Here is a 20,596-nt window from a genome sequence, read left to right on the forward strand (position 1 = left end):
TGGGGCTGAGGTGTCAGGAGCCAGTCCATGTGTTCCAACTGCCGACAGGGAGATACACCCCCATCTGGAAGAAGTTCCACAGCCAGGACTTCTGTTGGCAGTCTTTGGCAATTCTTACAGATAGGGACTAGATAAGCATCAGCACTGATTGCATATATGCCATGTGGCCAGCGCTGTGTGTCTTCCAGGCACTGACTCCAGGTGGTCCTCACAAGGGCCCCATGTGGGGGCATCATGAAGACCTGTGTCAGCAGCGAGGAACACCAAACCCTGGGAGGCAAAAGGCACTAATCAGCAGCGGTGGGGCCGACTAGGGGGTTTCTCTGGGGGTAGGTGGGCGTGTCTTTTGGGAGGATCAACACTTCACTCTCAAACTGCCACGAAAACTGCCACAATTAGAGGCTTCAGTTTGTATTTCTGCCTCAGTCACATTTATTTTCTATTTAGGCGTATGGGTTTCAAAGAGAAAGAGAGAACTGCTAAAGATTTGAAATTTTGGTCACGTGTCACCACAGGGGAAGTTAATTCTGATTTTTGTCTGCAATACCCAAGCACAAACTATAACTCCAGTAATAAAAGGCGAGCTTGGAAAAATAAGCACCTGGGGCTGAGGAAAAGTAACGTATTTGTCTCAGGGCAGGGGCTGAAATGCACTGCCAAGTGTTTCGAGGGAGAAACATGTCAATACTCTATCTTTTCACCAACCTTTGATGGATGTGCTAATCTTCGCAGGTCAGTGCGGTTCACCCTGGCAACGCACCAAAGTAACTTATTTAAAAGGCAGCTGGCTTTTATAAATGGACTGAGACATCCATTTTTAGGTTTTTGTTCCCTGAAATATATTCTCTTATCAAAACAGTATTCACTATATGTAATATGACACCTTTTCTACCACCGAGGAGACTGCAGAGGTGAGCAGGTTTGGGAATCACTGTCCTCGGCTCTCAATTCTGGATGACTTTCAAGCTCTGTCGAGACAAAAGGTAACCAGAAGGACATCAGACACGTATTCTCATTCCTTTAGAGCAGGAGCTGGCAAGCTACCACCCACAGGCCAAACCTGGCCTGTTTTCACCAATAAAGTTTTATTGGCATGTGGCCATGCCCAGGCCTTTACTCACCATCTCTGGCCGTCTTCCTCCTGCAAGGGCAGACTGAGAAGTTGGTACACAGACCATGGGGCCTGGAAGCCCAAAATAGGAACTCTGGCCCTTGACAGTACATGCACTCTGCTGAGCTCTGTACTGCTGGGCCAGCAGGTTTGCATCCTTTGCAGCAGGGCTAGAGGACTTGGGTGGGAGAGGACATCTGAGCCCCAAAAGCCTTCGCCTAGTTCAGCTGGGTTAAAGAAAGAAGAAAAGAGAAACATAATGACTAGGCAGGATCTCCAAGTAAGAACTTTAATGAACTGGTCACTCTTTATTAACATTCAAAACCAACAGGATGGATATGAAATTATTGTTTTAAGTCGAAAGAAAACCTCTCGCAACAGGACACGTCCTGCCCACTTCCAGGTGGCTGGCCTTATCACTGCCCCCAGGGGACTTGGGTGAACATGCTCAGTTGTCAGCATCGAGCCCCCTTTCCCTGAGAAGAGCCACGGGAGAGGGGGAGAGGGCGACCATGAAAGGCAACCAGAGGCAGAGGTAGGTGGGGGCCCCCCGGGCGGGGCTCAGAACTTGAGCGGGATGACGGGCCAGTACTTGGGCTGCTTGCGGTCGCAGTGCTTGTCAAAGCTGAGCTGCATGGCCGTCTCCATAGCCTGGATCTTGGCGGCGCTGGCCCCGTACAGGCGCTGCATCTCAGCCTGGCGCCGCTCTCCGGGCCGCTCGGTTGGGGGCAGCACGGAGCGGTCACCCTTGTTGCAGTACAGGCCATGGTCGGCATTCACGTAGTCTTTCAGGCGCACTGCGTCCAGCTGTTGCTGCCGCCCTGGCAAGCAAGCAACATACTCTGTGAGCCGGGTCGTCTCAGCTGGCCCTCACTTTCCTCCGCCTTCCCCTTCTAACTGTCAGGGCACCTGGCCCTAACCCGCTGCCTGGGAGCGTCTCAGACTCTAAGGCGTAACCCATGTGGGGTGATCACTATCTCCTTTAGGAAGCACATCTCTCACTCACTCAGCACCCCAAACTATCCACGTTCAGCAATGGGCCTGAAAAACAGAGGAGAAAAATGCAGCCCCTCAGGTCTCTCTGGGTCCACATGACTTCCTACAAGCTGCCCCGTGAAGCGGAGCCAGTGGTACTCCTGTGGGTTCCAACATTGGACCTGGCCATCTGGGAAAGTAAACACTTCCTGCCAAGTCCAGGGCTGCAAGTAGTAGTAATTCCCACCACAAATAACCTGGTGGGGGAAAAACAATCACCTCTGTGGAAGAGGTATGAGTTTGAGGTCATCTGGAAAAGGGTGAGTGCTAGCAGCTAGAGAGCGTGAGGATGAGCGACGATCCCCGCACACCTCCTCAACACAAATCACACCACGTGAGGAAAGGTGAACGGGGTTCAAGGCTGGCCAAAGGTAGGAAAGGGCCGAGAAAGCAAGCTTCTGCAGATGGCAGGAAGGCCTCTGTGCTGCCTGCAGCAGCCCACCAGCCGCCTTCCTTATGGATGGATGGGGCTTTCCCTTTGCTCCAGGCCAGCTTAGGCTCAACTTCATGACGGTGGGTTATATGCTCTGATCTCATCTAAATGGATTCTTGTAAAACAACACATATTTACTCACATTATCCTCCCCTCTCTGTTTTGACCATAACAAGTCCTAGTAGCATAACTTTTATTCTTATGTAAACTAGAAACAACATAAAAATGTCAACAAAACCTAAGGTCAAATTTTAGCCAACTTACAGATTTTTCTAAGTGACTGTCAAGAACAGAGAATGCACACTTTTGCAGCCACTGCTGCTACCAAGAGAAATGCTACATAGTAAGGACTGAAGATGGTTGTAGGGAATAAAACAATGATATAAATAATTTTTTCCTTGGTTAAAAAAAAAAGTAGAATGAAAGCTCAGTATGGAAGGGAACCCAAGAGTGAGTACATCAAGTGAATGGTGAGATATTTATGTGCCTATGCTATTTATGTGGCCAGGTACAGACACTCACAAATCTCTTTCATTTATAAATCACACCATGGAGCTGGAGAGAAGTTTTATAAGCTTGGAAACATTAAAAATGCATGTGGCCATTTCTGTCTCAGCATACCTGCAGCATCTTTTATACAAGGAGGTAGTATGTGGATAATCCAAATGATTGTCAAGCAAAAGAAATACAATATAACTGTTACCCTATCCACACAAAAGACAGAACTGACTTAGTGTAAAAGGTTTCAGTAATACGTGAACCATGAACTTCCAGATGTTCAAGCTGGTTTTAGGAAAGGCAGAGGAACCAGAGATCAAATTGCCAACATCCGCTGGATCACGAAGAAAGCAAGAGAGTTCCAGAAAAACATCTATTTCTGCTTCATTGACTATGCCAAAGCCTTTGACTGTGTGGATCACAATAAACTGTGGAACATTCTGAAAGAGATGGGAATACCAGACCACCTGACCTGCCTCTTGAGAAACCTGTATGCAGTTCAGGAAGCAACAGTTAGAATTGGACATGGAACAACAGACTGGTTCCAAATTGGGAAAGGAGTACGTCAAGGTTGTATATTGTCACCCTGCTTATTTAACTTATATGCAGAGTACATCATGAGAAATGCTGGGCTGGAAGAAGCACAAGCTGGAATCAGATTGCCGGGAGAAAGATCAATAACCTCAGATATGCAGATGACACCACCCTTATGGCAGAAAGGAAAGAGGAACTAAAGAGCCTCTTGATGAAAGTGAAAGAGGAGAGTGAAGAAGTTGGCTTGAAGCTCAACATTCAGAAAACTAAGATCATGACATCTGGTCCCATCACTTCATGGCAAATACATGGGGAAACAGTGGCTGACTTTATTTTTCTGGGCTCCAAAATCACTGCAGATGCTGATTGCAGCCAAGAAATTAAAAGACGCTTACTCCTTGGAAGGAAAGTTATGACCAACCTAGATAGCATATTGAAAAGCAGAGACGTTACTTTGCCAACAAAGGTCCATCTAGTCAAGGCTATGGTTTTTCCCGTGGTCATGTATGGATGTGAGAGTTGGACTGTGAAGAAAGCCGATCGCCGAAGAATTGATGCTTTTGAACTGTGGTGCTGGAGAAGACTCTTGAGAGTCCTTGGACTGCAAGGAGATCCAACCAGTCCATCCTAAAGGAGACCAGTCCTGGGTGTTCATTGGAAGGACTGATGCTGAGGCTGAAACTCCAATACTTTGGCCACCTCATGCGAAGTGTTGACTCATTGGAAAAGACCCTGGCCTGGCATGCTGCGATTCATGGGGTCACAAAATGTTGGACACGACTGAGCGACTGAACTGAAACCAAAATATTGGCCTGATGTGCAAATGAATGGGAGGTTGACAAGCATTTGTTTCTCATTTCTGGTCTTTCTGGCAAATCTGAAAGTTCAGGATTTAAGATGTTCAATGCTTGGCATCTCCACCCAAGCCAGGGATAGCAGAGCCCCCCTGCTGCCTGTGACAGCCTAGGACATGTTAATAGTCTTTGGGCTCTGAGGAAACGGTTTCACACGGTCCCTCAGAGCCTGTGCACATGGAGGGCAGTGGTGCCCAGACCATGGGCCTTTCACTCCCAAGCCTGTCCTAAGACTACCGTCACTCTCACCGACAGGTTTAGTGGCACAATAGATGTTGAACTTCCTGTTGAAGTCAGTCTCTGAGTTTACAAGTTTTAAAAAACACTGGAACCTTCACTGTCTTTAGTGTTGCTCTCTGCCATCAGAATATGTGACTTTAACCTTTTTACTTTTGCATCTTTATTTGTTTTCCTTATAACTTACCATGACTATTGTCAAGATGCTTCTGCTGCCTTTCTGACAAAAACTACCTCATGGACATTGTGCGTGCTAAGTTGCTTCACTTGTGTCTGATTCTTTGTGATCTTAGGGACTGTAGCCCACCAGGCTCCTCTGTCCATGGGGTTCTCCAGGCAAGAATACTGGAGTGAAGGAAGATCGTCCTTCTCTGGGCGATCTTCCCGACCCAGGGATCAAAACGACATCTCTTATGTCTCCTGCATTGGGAGGTGGATTCTTTACCACCAGTGTCACCTAGGAAGCCTGCACAGCAGGTAGTTGCCCTCAAACATAGATCAGAGAGAGAGGAAGCAGGTCCCCAGGCACCAGTGGCCTACCTGTGGGAGTCCACCCTGGGGAGGGCACTGTGGCCTTTACTCACCCCATCTCCCCGACCTTGGGGGAGGCTGCAATGCCTGACCCAAAGCAGGTGGTCAGAAATGGTTGTCAACAGAAAGCTCGGGCAAAGGCCATACGTTATTCTTTGTAAACAACTGTCCCTTCCAGATGCTGTTGGAGAATAATGACAACCCAGTGATGGAGAAACAGATGCTCAACTCTCAAAAGGCACTGGGCAGAGCCTCTCCCAGAGGGCCTCAGAATCTCCCTGGGGAGAGGCACTACTGAGTGGTAGTCTGATTTTGTTCCCTTAATCTAAGTTCTAACATTAGATTATTAATACAGACTTGAAACCTGGTCAGCTTAAAACCAAGCACGTTCAGACTGGCTGGACTGGAGGCTACAGGTGGCGCATCAAAGTACTTTAGTGCACACTGACCCAGAGATCCAAGCAAACCTCAGGATTCAATATTCATTTGGGGGCATCCACTTAATCTGGGTTATATTTATTGCTTCCTCCGTCCCAATTAAGGAAAGGATTGTCAATCACTGGCCATTTTTCTTTCTGTCAAAACAAGGTAAGGGCTCAGCTAACCAGATGGCTGACAAGGAGAGGAGTTGAACATCACACTTCAGACATAACTGGCCCTTGTCACACAGAGGTCAGTCATTTTTCCTGAAAACAGTTGTGGGACTCAGTGTTACTAAGCACTTTTTTCGTGCAGGATATTTGCCCAAGGCAACTAGCTTTAAAACAAATTGGAGTATCTTTGTTGATTCCACCTTTAACACAGGGTTGTGGCGGGGTAAACCGCCTACAAATTTCCAGCTACCCAAAACCTCAGAAGCTCAGGGACTTTGGGGATGTAAGTACGCATTGAGATGATTCTGGATTAGGGTGGATCCCAAATCCAATAAGAGTATCCTTATATGAGACAGAACAGGCACATACAGACACGGGGGAAATGATGGAAAAATGGCAGCAGAACCTTTGGAGGTGTGGCACTGGCGACACCTTGACTTTGTCCTTCTGGCCTCCATAACTGTGAGAAAATAAATCACAGTTTTAAATCTGTAGTTTTAAATCACACAGTTTGTGTAATTTGTTACAACAGTACTAGGAAACTAATTCCAGGCTTAACATGCACATAGAGTTAAAGTAGGAAAAACAGCATTATACCATCAGGGAGAAACTCTACTGGACTCCTCTGGGTTCAGGCTATATAACCTTGATATTTTCACCTCAATCGGCACACTCACATGATGCTACCAATGTAGACTTAAAGTCTATAAAGGAAAAAAACTATCATGGGAAGTGACTTGGACTTCAGAGACCCTGACATAGCAGGAAAACATTTATTCAGTATTCCACAGATAATTAGCCCAAAGGCAGAACATTTCAGAGGACAAAGCACTAAGACAAATGAGTGTTGAAGAATGTGATTTTCCCCCATTTTTCTAGGATTAGCATGTCTGGTTATATTCTCTGCTGTGTTGCCAGGATTAATGACCTCAGCACAACTGAGCGAAAGCACAGACTTGATTTATATCACTAATGCCCTGTTTCTGGCTCGTCAGCAACACACCCAGAACACAGGTGCTTGCCAAGAGCTGGAGCCGTCTATGATGGGTCTTCTTCCCTCCTCAGCCCGCATCCCGGACTCCATGACAAATGTAATCCCCAAGTCCATGGGCCATCTCCGTGTTTACTTTTAGAATAAGAGTCTCATGCTCTACCAACTGAGCTAGCCGGGCAGCTTACTTTCAGAATGAAGTGCATTTCCAGCCCTCCCTTCCATTTTTCTATGGCCATTCACACGTGTCCTCTCACAGACTGGTTGAAGCCCATCTGAACATCTCGACTAGATGAGACACACACACGGTGGAATTGTGTTCCACCAGCATGCTCCCACACTCGAACCTCACCGACGAAACCAGGGTGGCTCACTGAACACCGGGCCGTAGACGTCGCTATATCCTCCAGGTTTTCCAGGGAGGGTGGGCTGGGCTTCCAGCAGACTGACTGAAGGCTCACTAGGAAGCCTAGAGTCTACACCTTCCTGCTCGGGGCAGGAGGTGGGGAGCGGGGGTGGGTACCAAAGAGTGGAGCAGACGCGCCCATCACCCGTACACGAACCACACCTGGGCCCTTCGGTAAGAACAGTGCTTTGAGTGCTGCACAGGCGTGCACTTAGCCTTTTCTCTCCCTGTCACTGCACACGGATGCAGTACCTCAAAGCCGAGTGCACACTCCATTTCTCCACAATCACCTGGTGGAGTTCCTCTGACAGCTGAGCCCACTGGCTCTTCCCCTCATTTGCAAAGCTACCCATGACCCGCACCCCAGACAGCTCTTCTAGTATCCTTTTAAACTTGATTTTTGTCTTCTCTTCCCACACTGGTTTATGCTCTTTGAGACAATGTCCCTGTTTGCGCCTGACATCTACCCCCAAAATATCAGACTGGTTCTCGGTGGGACAACAGTGGTGTTTGTTCGGGGGGCCTCCTTCTCTAAGTATTAGGATGAGGACCTCACAGTCTCAGCTCATGGTTATTTATGACGAAAAATGATTCCCTTATTAACCTAACAGTTATTTTTCCTAATACCTGACAACACAGTCAACCTTTTAAAACTTCACAACCGTCTAATTTCCCCTAAGTAATATTACCAGTGAAGTTTTAAATAACAGAAATATCCATTAAGAAAATGTGATATGTAACCATCAAAAGCATGCCTGTTACCCCTGCACAAGAGGAGTTCTTTATTTATCCTAATTTTTAAAAAAAATTTTATCATGGAAATATGTGAAATTAGAGATTCTCTGGAAGAATAGTAATCACAAACAAGAACACGCTGTCCACGCTAAAGGATTTTATCCCAAGGAAACATTAAATAAAACTCAGATGACACTAAACTGTAAAATGTGTAAGTTCTTGTGGAGCTGAGTAGTCCAGAAAAAGCTAAATCTTTCAAGTTTATCTACGTTTTCCCTTGCTAGTAATATTTGATACAATCTATGTTCTCTAAATGATTCATGTGCAGGGCTGGGTTTGCCCTGATTGAATAAATAGCTTCTAGTGGCTCAAAGAGCAAAACAACTTCAACCAAGTATTCACACAACGCATGTCCCTCATTCTTTACTCAAACATCTCCCAGCTGTGTGTGTAACTGAACCTCTGTGAGCATTTCTAGCAGAGGTAATGGATTGGAAAGCACTGTGGGCATTCCAATTACTTACATCTGAGTGCCATCATTCATGACTGCTCCGAGGACACATATTGATCCTGTACACCACTGAAAGAGCTGGAAAGAGTGGAAAACCTAGCGCTGGTGAAGCCATGCCTGTTATTTTGGAGGGGCAGCATCAGGCCCCGGCAGCTGCTTCTCAGAGATACCATGTCTTTCGTGAGAAGATTCGATTCTGACACCAAAGCCTGTTCTCACCCCCGCCAGACAACTCTCATGTCTCCCGGGGACCTGACAGTCCTTCCAGGGCAGATGCCCTTGACTCCTACACTCACTCATAAACTTCTAACTCCTCACTTGGGTATAGATGATATTTCAGGTTTAAATTAGCAGGTCATTCAAAATGGCCTTTTAGATGGCTGGGGGTTGCTCCCATCCTTAATTACAATTTCTGTCACAAAAGTAGCGCTCTTTCTGGCAGGAAAAACATGTTCTTCTGCCTTGGGTAAGGACAAGAGAAATAAGCACTGGCTTCCTCATATTTTCTTTTCCAAAAGCCTGTAACAGCATTCCACACACACGTGGACATGATCCAATGACGACTCTTCCTATCTGTTTATATACTTTTAAACTGGACTCACGGTTATGGTAAAATTTATTTCTGAAGATCATGGAAAGACATGTATTCTGTGTGTAGTAGAAAGTAGTTTTAAAAAGACTTGTTTGGATGTACTTTCTGATATGCAAAAAAGAAGCCAACAGTTTAATCAAAAGAAGGGAAGTAAAAAAACGGAATGAGTAGTTTAGTGAGACCCACAGGCAGATACTAAAGGCCACGAGGCTTGACACGCAGCCCACTGCTCAGTTCCTTGCACTCAGAGGGCATCAATAAATGCTCACCCATCATGAGGAAAATACAGGTCAATCAAGATGTAAATGAAAACCACACATCCCCAGATTTCTATGCCTGTTTACTAGAAAATTCTAAGTAAAATATATATGATTAGAATGCAATAAAAACAATATTGGGACTGCCTACTGGTTGTAACGGGCTTCCCTGGTAGTTCAGATGGTAAAGTATCAGCATACAATGCAGGAGACCTGGGTTCGGTCCCTGGGTCAGGAAGATCTCCTGGAGGAGGGCATGGCAACCCACTCCAGTATTCTTGCCTGGAGAATCCCATGGACAGAGGTGCCTGGGAGGCTACAGTCCATGGGATCGCAGAGAGTGTGACACAACTGAGTGACAAAGCACACACACTGGTTGTAATAGGGAGAAAAGCATTTGTATGTCTGTTAGAGACACTTAAAATGTAAATGGGCTGCTGCTGCTGCTAAGTCACTTCAGTTGTGTCCGACTCTGTGCGACCCCATAGACGGCAGCCCACCAGGTTCCCCAGTCCCTGGGATTCTCCAGGCAAGAACACTGGAGTGGGTTGCCATTTCCTTCTCCAATGTGTGAAAGTGAAAAGTGAAAGTGAAGTCGCTCAGTCACGTCTGACTCGTAGCGACCCCATGGACTGCAGCCTACCAGGATCCTCCGTCCATGGGATTTTCTAGGCAAGAGGACTGGAGTGGCTTGCCATTGCCTTCTCCAGTAAATGCGCTGGTGAATCTTAATAGTAAGGAAAGTACAAAGAACAACTTTAGTCATTTTGTGGCAAGTTAGTATGGAATTAAGAAAATTCCTACTTTCTGACTGAAGGTATAAGACCATTATCACAATTCTCTAACCCTAGGGACAGATAGCCACAGTGAACCATCAAACAAGAAAGGGTAAGTACCAGGCATTTTGTTGCTCTGTTTAGGTTCTCACTGGTCTCCATTCTGAAGGGAGCTTGAGATTGAAGACTTGGTGGCTTTGCAGCACCACGGCAGTCTCTCAGTTATGTATCCAGTAAGCTGGCAACAGGACTTTAGGAACCGAATGGTCTCAGGGACAAAATCTACTTCCTAAGCTTGTGCTATATGAATAAGCACAGGGATTGGACAGACCTTGGTTTGAATCCTAATAGCAAATTACTCGGAGAAGGCAATGGCAACCCACTCTGGTACTCTGGCCTGGAAAATCCCATGGACGGAGGAGCCTGGTAGGCTGTGGTCCATGGGGTCGCTAAGAGTTAGACACAACTGAGCGACTTCACTTTCACTTTTCACTTTCACGCATTGGAGAAGGAAATGGCAACCCACTCCAGTGTTCTTGCCTGGAGAATCCCAGGGACGGCGGAACCTGGTGGGCTGCTGTCTATGGGGTCGCACAGAGTTGGACACGACTGAAGTGACTTAGCAGCAGCAGCAAATTACTAGTTGGTATCATAGAACAAGTCCAGAAACCTCCTGAGGTTTCATATGTGAGAAAGTCCAGTTTCCTCAAGTGTGAAATGGGCTTAAAGCCCTGAAGGACTGTTGTGTAGGTTAGGGAATGCACACATACACACACGCATGCAAATACTCCATCCAGGGTACTGCCTAAAATTCAGTGATAGAGGTACTATTAGGATAAGTTTTGTTCTAGAATTTAAAAAGGGCTTCCCCAGTGGTTCAGTGGTAAAGAATCCACCTGCTGATCCAGAAGACACCGGAGACGCAGGTTTGATCCCTGGGTAGGGAAGATCCCCTGGATAAGAGAATGGCAACCCACTCCAGTATTCTTGTCTACAGAAACCCATGGACAGAGGAGCGTGGTGGGCTACAGTCCATGGGCTTGCAGCGTCAGACACAACTGAGCCAGCCACTAAACAACCACCACCACCACAAGAATTTTTTTTCTTAAAAGTCCTATATTGAAACAACTCTGGAAAACTAATGTAAGTGAGGTACCACGTCATGAGAGTTTTTCCAGGCTTAGGATTGGGTTTGAATATTACCTGGACCCAAGCAAGGGGTTAGACGTTTGTACATGAAGGCAGAAGACAGGCCCGAGGCGGGGCGGGCTGTACTTACGGCGCTCCTCCCGGTGCCGCTCAGTCTGCGCGAAGTACTGGCGCAGCTCGTCCGTGATCTCCATGTTGCTCAGGTCGCACACTATGCCACAGTCGTCAGACTCGCTCTCGCTGTCCTCTGCGAACTGGGCTGGCTTTTCTGTGCTGCGTCGTTGTGGTCCCGGCTTGCCAGGGCGTGAACGCTCATGGCAGGCGTCCCCGGAGGCCGAGGGAGGCTTGGAGCGGGACTGAGGACTTCTGCCATCCTTGGTGGCAGCGCTCTGGTCAAGGTCAGTGGCTGGGTAGTACCACGGGGAAGTGAGGACTGACTCCACCGCCTTCTGATAGGCACTCTGGTGGCTGCGCATCCATGCCATGGCTTGATGGTAATGGTGCCAGTACCTTGCATAGACTGGATGAGAGGACCAAGACTTGGGAGCTTGTGCGGATGCTGGCTACAAAACACGGGAGACTCACACGTGTTCAGCCTCAAAAGAAACCTTCAGTCAATCAACTTACCTTTTTACTGTGTAACTACTAAATACTTCCTCCTCATTAGAGTGCCTGGGGGCCAAAGAGAATATAAGACAGGTCCACGCCCATGAGTGCACACTTGTTCTGAAGTACTTGCACATGAGGTAGGCACTGAACAATGACTGGGGTGAAGGCCCATGATAAATTAGCTGCTGCTGCTGCTGCTAAGTTGCTTCAGTTGCGTCCAACTCTGTGCGACCCCATAGACGGCAGCCCACCCGGCTCCTCTGTCCCTGGGATTCTCCAGGCAAGAACACTGGAGTGGGGTGCCATTTCCTTCTCCAATGCATGCATGCATGCTAGGTCGCTTCAGTCACGTCTGACTCTATGTGACCCCATGGACAGCAGCCCATCAGGCTCCTCTGTCCACAGGACTCTCCAGGCAAGAACACTGGAGTAGGCTGCCATTTCCTTCTCCCTGATAAACTAGGGACAGAGGCTAATAATAATCATTTTTAGATGACACGCAGGGAGCAATGAGGAGCCACTGCCTATCATCCTGGACCTTTCAACCTGCTGCAATGAAGTGACCAATTCCAAGTTAGAAATGCCTGCCAAGAAGCACGGGGATTACTGAGGATGATGTTCTCTGGTCCCTCCCTCTCTGGCCCCTAAACACCTGCGGGCCCTCAGTGCCTGGGACAGAAGCTGACTCGCCACACACCCCATGGTGCTTTACTTATAGCTTTCTGATGCATCCCTTTGGCCTACTCCATCATGCAATGAGACACTAAGACTTTTAAAGTGAAAATGTACCTTTTTTTTTCTCTCATGAGTTAAAAAGAAAAATCTTACCTTTGCCTCCATCTCTGACTGTGAAAGTCCAAACCGAGCTCCGAAACTAGAAAAGAACAAGCCCAGGGCAGACATCTGGTCAGTCCAGTGGTGTGAGGTTTGTGGCCATTTCCCCAATACCTACCTCTCGTGATTTAATGATATGGCAGGAAACACCTCAAGGTAAAGTTTAATTTGCAGCTGCACCTTTTACAACCTATTTAAAACAGACTTAAAATTTCCCCCTCCTGTTCAAGGGTTCAGAGATGCTCAAAGTGCCAGCATATACCAGAATGTACCTAAGAAAAAAGTTAAAAGCAATAGCCTAAAACGCATGAGAATTTAAGCATCTATGAGACGAAACCCCTAACACAACGTGATGCCAAACAAACAGGTACTTGGGTTTTGAAACTCTGGAAATCAGATACTGAAGGAGTCCTATTTCTCCGACTTCACTTAATTATAGGGTAGAATTTGAAAATCTCCAAGCTTTAAGAAACAAAACTCGACTTATTCTGTAATCTCCATCAGATGTTTTGCTATGGTTAATGTGGAAAACTGATAAGTTAAATCGACCACATATTTTAAGATTTAGCCTAAACAGAATGATTCATATTCTTTTTAAATATAATAAGCTTTCAAATAGAGTATTTCCAAGAGGGCTGACATGGTCTTCTATAAATTTATCTTAAACACAGCCCACACTTCTTGTTACCTGTTCTAAATTCACACACACATAGTAAATGTAAACTGGGGGAAAGTGAACAAATGCAGTGAAAATACAAATGTAAAGTAATGTTGACATTAGTTTGAAACTATAAAGGCTTGAAACACGAGCAAGTATCTGAAAGTGTGGCTAACTGCTATGTGCTTTATAGGCTACTGAAGAAATATATATAAAAACAGTCAATACAATTAAGGAGCTAACCACCTATAGAGGTAAAACGAACACAAGAGAAATTATAGTAGAAATCAGTGTATATTAATACTTGAGTGCTAAAGTGTAAGGTGTAGCCTCTAAGTGGCTAATTCACTCCCATCAGGTTTTCTATCTCCACCACTGAAATCTGAACAGTACTCTGAGTGCCTGAAGCATATAATAACATTAAAATGAACTCCATGTGATTCTTAATCGAATTTGTTTCAGAGATTAACAATTAGCATAGGAATTAAATTAGAAAAGCCTAGGAGACATCTGTGCATCTTGGGGAAATTAAGAGTTTTGAATCCCGACTTCTATACCTTAGAAAATACATACTTAGAACCAGATCAATGTAAATATTAATTATCTCAAACTGGGAGATCTGACAGCTTCCAATGTGTACTAAATATTACTGTGATTGAACACTACTGCAGATCCCAGACAACCCTGTTTTTATTTATAATTGGGGAAGTCCAGTCTGGCTTTAGAAGCACTAGTACCAATATTCTGCAAATACACAAAATGGCTTATGAGAGGCTCCCCTCTGCAGAGTGAGAAGTCAGGCATGCATGAGAAGAGCAGACAACTGTTTAAGAGGTTCGAGTGTAATTCATCACGTTTGCCAGGCAGTTCAAATGTCAATGGCTGTGATTAAAAAGGGATGGGAGTGCTAATTTGAGGCGTGGTTACTTACACATGCATTTGATTCAACAAATAATTTGACAGAAGGAGTGCCATGTTCCACTGCCTCAGAAATCACGAAAGGCACTCTGAGCACTTTTGCAAGAAAGCAGCCAGGACAAGGGGCTGGGATGAAGAAAGCCAGTTCCTGCACTTGGATCAGAAGTCACTCAGATTCAGCCCTGGGTGCTGACTATCTATAAAGCATTATTAATTCATCTGCCGAGAGGCTGACCTCTTTTAAGACCCAGGCCATGAAGGAAAGATGAATTTACACCCATCATGGAATACAGGCAACTTTGTCGATTTTACTGATTATGCTTTCCTCATTGTCTGGCCACTGGGACACTTATAGTCAAATCTGCTGCCATCTTCCAGCATGTTTAGAGTCCTCGGTCTCTACGTTCAATATGCTGCTCATTCTGTCCTTGGCTTTATTATTTTCCCTCCTCATATTCCAAAACCTATGTGTCATATGCTTTTACGTTTTAAGTATCTTTAAGGTTCCTAAAATCCTATAGATACTCAATTAAAAAGAGTATCGATTACATGTGGAATCTAAAAAAATATATACAAATTAACTTATATACAAAACAGAAAGAGACCCACACAAGCTTATGGTTATCAAAGGGGAAATGAGGGGAGGGATAAATTACAAGCTTGGGATTAACATATACACATTACTATATATAAAACAGATAACCAACATGGACTTACTGTATAGCACAGGGAACTCTACTCAATATTTTGTAATAAGCTATAAAGGAAATGAATCTGAAAAAGAATATATGACTGAATCACTTTGCTGTATACCTGAAAGTAACACGACACTGTAAATCAACTATACTTCAATAAAAATAGTAAATAAAAAAGTTTCCTTTAGGTTGAAAAAATAGTTCCTGAGAATGAATGACAAATTAATCAATTATCTCTCTCAAATCAAATATGATAAAGTATGGAAAAACATGTCTAAAGAAAGAGTAGCTTGCAGAGACCTTTATAATTATTGTTAGCTGGCTATTTCCAGTATTACTCTTGGTATTTTATTCCAGCAAATTTTTTTCTCTAAAGGGCCAAATACTCTGGGCCTGTGGGTCACATATCCTGCTATACAGCCTTCCCTTTTTTAAAAAAAAAAATTAAAAAGACCACCCTGTAACAATGTAAACAGTATTCTTAGTCATGGGCCATCACCTGCCCACCTCTGCCTAATGTTAATCCATTATGATGCTGTAGAGACCCTGCCCTCAGTATGCTGAGCATCCTACCTGTTCCTCGCTTTGCACTTAGAAATAAGTGGAAGAACTGAGATTCTCAGACAGCTCAGAAGCTATCAGGCTCAGAATAAGACCAGTGCAAACAAGAAAACTGATTATGACCAACAGCAATCATGGTGACCAGTTCCTAATACTGGGGACAAAAGAATCCTGTCTGTGACTAAATAAGCAAATCGGACTATTTCTTAAAGAGCTACATGGACCTTAAAGACTTAAGAACAAAACAAAATTCTAACTCTTGGAAAACAGGATCAATCAACAGGGCTTAGAAAGCATATGTAGTGCCCTGATTTCTGATGGAGATCCTACAAGCTGCCCAGGCCTAGCAGGAACCCAACAAGGGACAGGAAGCAGGAGAGAGTTTCCAGTGTCTATCCCCTGGAAGAAGGAACCCATATCCTTCCCAGCTGACCGCATCTGTCAGCACTCAAAGGAAGGTGAGAACCTCCTTGAGGAATGGGCCCTGTTAACTTTTAAAAGCTGGGTACTCTTTTCACACAGAGATCTTAAGGACCTAATAAAACTGCTTCTGAAAAGCCAACATTAAAAGAATTCTTGACACTACCGCAGTACTTTCACACATTACTACCGTCTCAAAGAAAAGAAAGCTTATGGGAACAGCAGATGGGAGATGCCCTTTCAGTGGTCTTTAATTCGATCTTTCCTTCCCCACCTTCCCAGGAGCGTCTCGTACTCTTTTATGGCACCTGGCTTCGTGGACTGAGTGGCAACTCTTCTCCTAGTGGGAGGTGGAGTTGAAAGAAAAGAGAGGGTTGATGTCAGGGGAGGCTGGAACCCACAGCCCTACCAACTGGGCAGCCCTCCCCAGGGAGGACAATGGCACAATAGTCACTGCCCAGCTGAGCCCAGGCGAGCACAGAGACCCAATTCATTGTCTGTCCTCAGCCAACAGAGAAGGAAGGAAAAAAACAGCATTGAGGTCATTCACGAAACACCACCGAGGCCCACAGGCAAAAGACAGTGCCTCTGAGTCTTGAATGATACATTTCCCATATAACCCTTCTTAAAAAATGAGCTCATTCTTCAATGAATTGGCTTATCCTGAGAGATACATTTAAAAATGCCTAACTATACATGAACAACAACAGACAAGAGCTTTGTGGTTTTCAATGAATAAAACGTGACTATTTCTATTGAGTCCTTGAAAATTTCCACCAAGTGGTTGCAAATTTCCACCTGTAAGCAATGTGGCTTGTTGAGAGGTAGTCACACTGTATACAATCTTTTAACTGCCTATTTAGATTCTTATAAATACAGGGTCTAGGACACATCATAGCAACCAGATAGATGACACACAAATTCTTTTTGAAACGATAATGGATATTCTGTAATTGGATTTTCTTCTTTATCCTACTTTCCGACTAGAATTCTGAAAATTAAACACACGAAGACTCCTCTGCTTTGTGAGTTTTGCAAAGAAACACATTCAGTGTTGGTCATTAAATAAGTTATGCAAGTTTCCTATAAGCTCTCGCTAATTTGGTTCTTGAGGCAACCATAGAATTTGGGGGATCTAATTAGGCCTTCAGCATACATTGTTTCAAGGTTGAAAAAACCCGGTCTGCTGGAGACTGCTCAAAATGAATGCATGGTAGAGAAATCTGAATTACAGACAAGAGTCACATGCAGTTCTAAGGACTCTCTGGATATGCGGTAATAACCCTATCAAAGATGTCTCCCAATAACACACATGCTGGTAGCAACTTCCTATGAGAAAAGGAGGTTTTTTGGGAGCGCAGCTTCTTCTTGTCACCCCTAGCTACAATCTGAGGCTGGCAAATTCATCTGGTTTGCTGCCCTCAGAGGCTCCCTCCTGCGGCTTGGCACGGTCCCTGCTCAGTGATTTGGACATCAGAGATGGCTCAAGTCTGCATGGCCTTTTCCCACTCTCAGCAGGCCAAGCTCCATTTCTGCCAGGAACAGGCCTCCTACAAGCCACGAGCTCGGGTTCAGAAGGCCTCTCTGCCTCTAACAGTTCAAACTGATGGGTGAAGGAGCCCCAAACCTGAGTTTGATTTCCTTTTCATTCCCTCCATCCCAAACCCCAGTTTACTCTTCTGGTTGTTGCAAAAAGAAGCAATATCACAAAGAAGGCACAGGGGGGGAAGCAGAAAGGCTGAAAGGCTAGTTAACAATTCTTCTCTTTCATACAAATCATATTGCTCCCACTGAATGGCACTGGTTCATCTGTCAGCAAGGGTGAGGGATTTGTGAATGGATTTATTCCCAAGTTTACCAATCCCCATGTCACTAACTCACCAATTCCCTGTGTGAAATACAAGGACACCCTTAAACAAAATTAACTCCTGACTCATGAACACAACAGGCAATGGGAAATTAACCAAAAAGGCTCTAACCATGACTAGTTATCTGGAACCAGTCACTTGGAAATAGTTACTTGGAATGCAGTTCCAAGAGTTCCGCATCTATTTGTGAATTCTCCAACCTCTATTATATGCTTATTTGTTCAATTTTTCTTCCTATCCTTCTCATCTCACCCTATCCTTAAATGTTGCACCCTAAAAAACAAAATAATCCTTTGCCATCTATAAAACACTTTTAGAATGAAAATTCTCTCTGGAGCTTTAGTTTATATACTTGCCTAGCACAGCAACAAATAATCAGAGATCTGTAGGCCTTACTGTGAACTTGCCTTCAGTTATGCCAATCCAGAGTTACTAGCTAACGGTCTTTGAAAATATACGATTTCTGTTCACAATGCCATCCCAAAGGGACTGTTATTCCTATAAACTATATTAGTATAAACTGTACTTGTAAAGGTTACACCCACCCCACAATTCATGGGAACTCTTGAAAGTAATGCCAGAAATGTGATTTGTGTTATTAATCTTCAGTCTAGACTTTAAAGTAATGTTCTGACTTAAGGTGAAAAACAGCTGAATACAGAACTTAGCTTGTGAAACAACTTTAAAAATCATTCCTGAAAAAAAAATTGTTCAGAAACATGTGGTCTATGCTAAGGAACTCTCAAGATTTCAGAGCTAAAAGGTACTTCGTTGGCCACTGGTTTGACTTCACTTAATTACTAAGGAAGAAAAGAGGGAAAAGACCTTCTCCACCCCCACAGGTAAGGAGTAGAGAAGACTGTAGGTGCCAAATATTCTCCAGATAGCTTCCATCAAAACCTCTGATATCCCATGGAGGTCAACATGCGAGGGAAAAGAGAAAATCCCAATTTTTGAGTAGACGGGCCAATATCCTAGACATCCTTCGAAGAATGAGGCTGACCTGAGCTATCTTCTGTTCCGATACTGGGCTGGGTGGGCAAAGCGACTTCACTTTTCAGACCGAGCTTAAAGTGTTACCTGGCATATCAGAATCGCATGGCGCGGGGTGGGGGTGGGGCTTTCATAAAAATAACCGATACCTGGGCCCCACTTCGATGAACTTAACTGGTCTGGGATGGAGGCCCGGGCATTTTAAAGCCACCCAGTGATTCTGATGCACGGCAGAGCTGAGAGGCTCTGGTTCCCGTCCCCTCTCAAAATTCACCACCAATGATTTAGGGGGTCTCACGGGCCTCTGGCCCACCTTTTGCCGCGGGATGGTGATAAATACGACAATGTGATAGCCATGCTCTAAGCTCTCCTGGCCTCAGAGGAAGTCTGGCTCAGGGGACTCCAGGCTCTTCCTTCACTCCCCAAATGAAACCCAACCGTCCCCAGAGGGGACGCATCACCTCGAGGGCTCGTAGCTTGTGAATCCTGGGCGGTTGGCGAGCTGGGACCTACTTCCGACGGGAAACTGGCTGAAGCTAGTTGGAGGCGGTTACCGGGGTGACTAGAAGAAAGTTTCCGGCGCGGATCACCTGATTGCGACGCCCCGGAACTCCCGCCCACCCCGCGGTGACGTCACATCAGCGCCACGTTCCGCACCACGCAAGGGGCGTGGCGCGGAGTGGGGCTCCTCCTCTTGAGGTGGAGCGTGGGGACGGCCGTTATCGTGATCTGATCGCGGCACTCGGTATCGATCGGGCAGTGGGCGGGGTGCGTTCGTCTCTGCGCCGGCCCGTGTCCACAACAGTTTCTTGGCATTTAACTCTTCGCTCTTCTCTCAACATTCTCACCTTCGTTCCCTTGTGTTTAGTTAGCCTTTTCCTTTTTATTTTTTTTAAATGGAGCGTGGTTGTGGCCCAGGAGGAAACACCCCGACTTTGAAATAGTCATCCAGAGATGCGTTTGAGTCCGATTCTAGCCTCCCTAAGCCTCGGGTTCTTGCCCCGAAAAAGTGGCTAATACCAGTGCACAGTGCCTGGTGTATGATAGCAGACAAAAATTAGTGCCTATTAATTAGCATTTTTATCATCACAATAATGAGCAATATTTCTGCTGTTAGGGTCACAAAGGATCAATAATAAACAAGCATAAATCACTGGAAATCTAAGTGGCATACCCTCCTGGGGTGATTTGGCAAAATGTAGCAAGCGCAGAGAGGGGGCATATTTTTGTACTAGAATGTTCACTTCTGAGAATTTATCCTAAAGAAAAACACACATAAACCGGATGCTCATTGCAGAATTATTTCAAAAACCGGAGATTGGAAACAAATACCTAATAAGAGTAGATGGCTAGTTCAATTAGGCTTTATCAATGGTGTGAACGTTATTACCATGTTATTCTTATACTCTAGAAGAATCAAATACTGTGGAAGAAAAGTAACAAATCTGTATGGATGCCCACTATGGTCAGGTATTATTCCATATCTGCACAGTCCACCACAGCCATTTGCCCTGTGTGGCTGTTGAGAGCTTGAGATGTAGCCTATATTGAGGTGGGCTTTAAGGGTAAATTACACAGTAGCCACTGCAGAATTTGTTTGAGAAGAAGAATGGAAGATATCTCACTTTGAAATAGTGACAACATGTTAGGGAAGGACCGTTTAGGTTAAATAAGATTAAATTTAATTTCACCTTTATCTTTTACCTTATTAATATGGCTACTAGAACATTCAGCATTCTATATGGGACATGCAAGACATATTGTATGAATATTGCATATTATATATGTCTATGCTGC

General features: G+C 45.0%; 1 protein-coding gene across 2 annotated transcripts; it reads right to left on the reverse strand.

The window, feature by feature from the left end:
* Positions 1-1,371: 1,371 nt before the first annotated feature.
* GEMIN8 (gem nuclear organelle associated protein 8) lies at positions 1,372-19,416 on the reverse strand. Of its 2 annotated transcripts, none has more exons than XM_055393336.2 (4): positions 19,261-19,416; positions 12,681-12,726; positions 11,374-11,806; positions 1,372-1,932 (listed from the first exon to the last, which is right to left on the reverse strand). In XM_055393336.2, exons 2-4 carry the CDS (start codon positions 12,690-12,692, stop codon positions 1,673-1,675), a joined length of 705 nt encoding a protein of 234 aa, XP_055249311.1. In that variant the 5' UTR covers positions 12,693-12,726; positions 19,261-19,416; the 3' UTR covers positions 1,372-1,672. The 2 variants fall into 2 exon arrangements, with proteins under 2 accessions (XP_055249311.1, XP_055249310.1); XM_055393335.2 differs by lacking the exon at positions 19,261-19,416 and adding an exon at positions 19,113-19,212.
* Between the last annotated feature and the right edge of the window lie 1,180 nt (positions 19,417-20,596).

Source organism: Moschus berezovskii, chromosome X, assembly GCF_049115385.1.
Source record: "Moschus berezovskii isolate FMDL1 chromosome X, NW_MosBer_1.0, whole genome shotgun sequence".
In the NCBI taxonomy this organism is placed as follows: Eukaryota; Metazoa; Chordata; class Mammalia; order Artiodactyla; family Moschidae; genus Moschus; species Moschus berezovskii.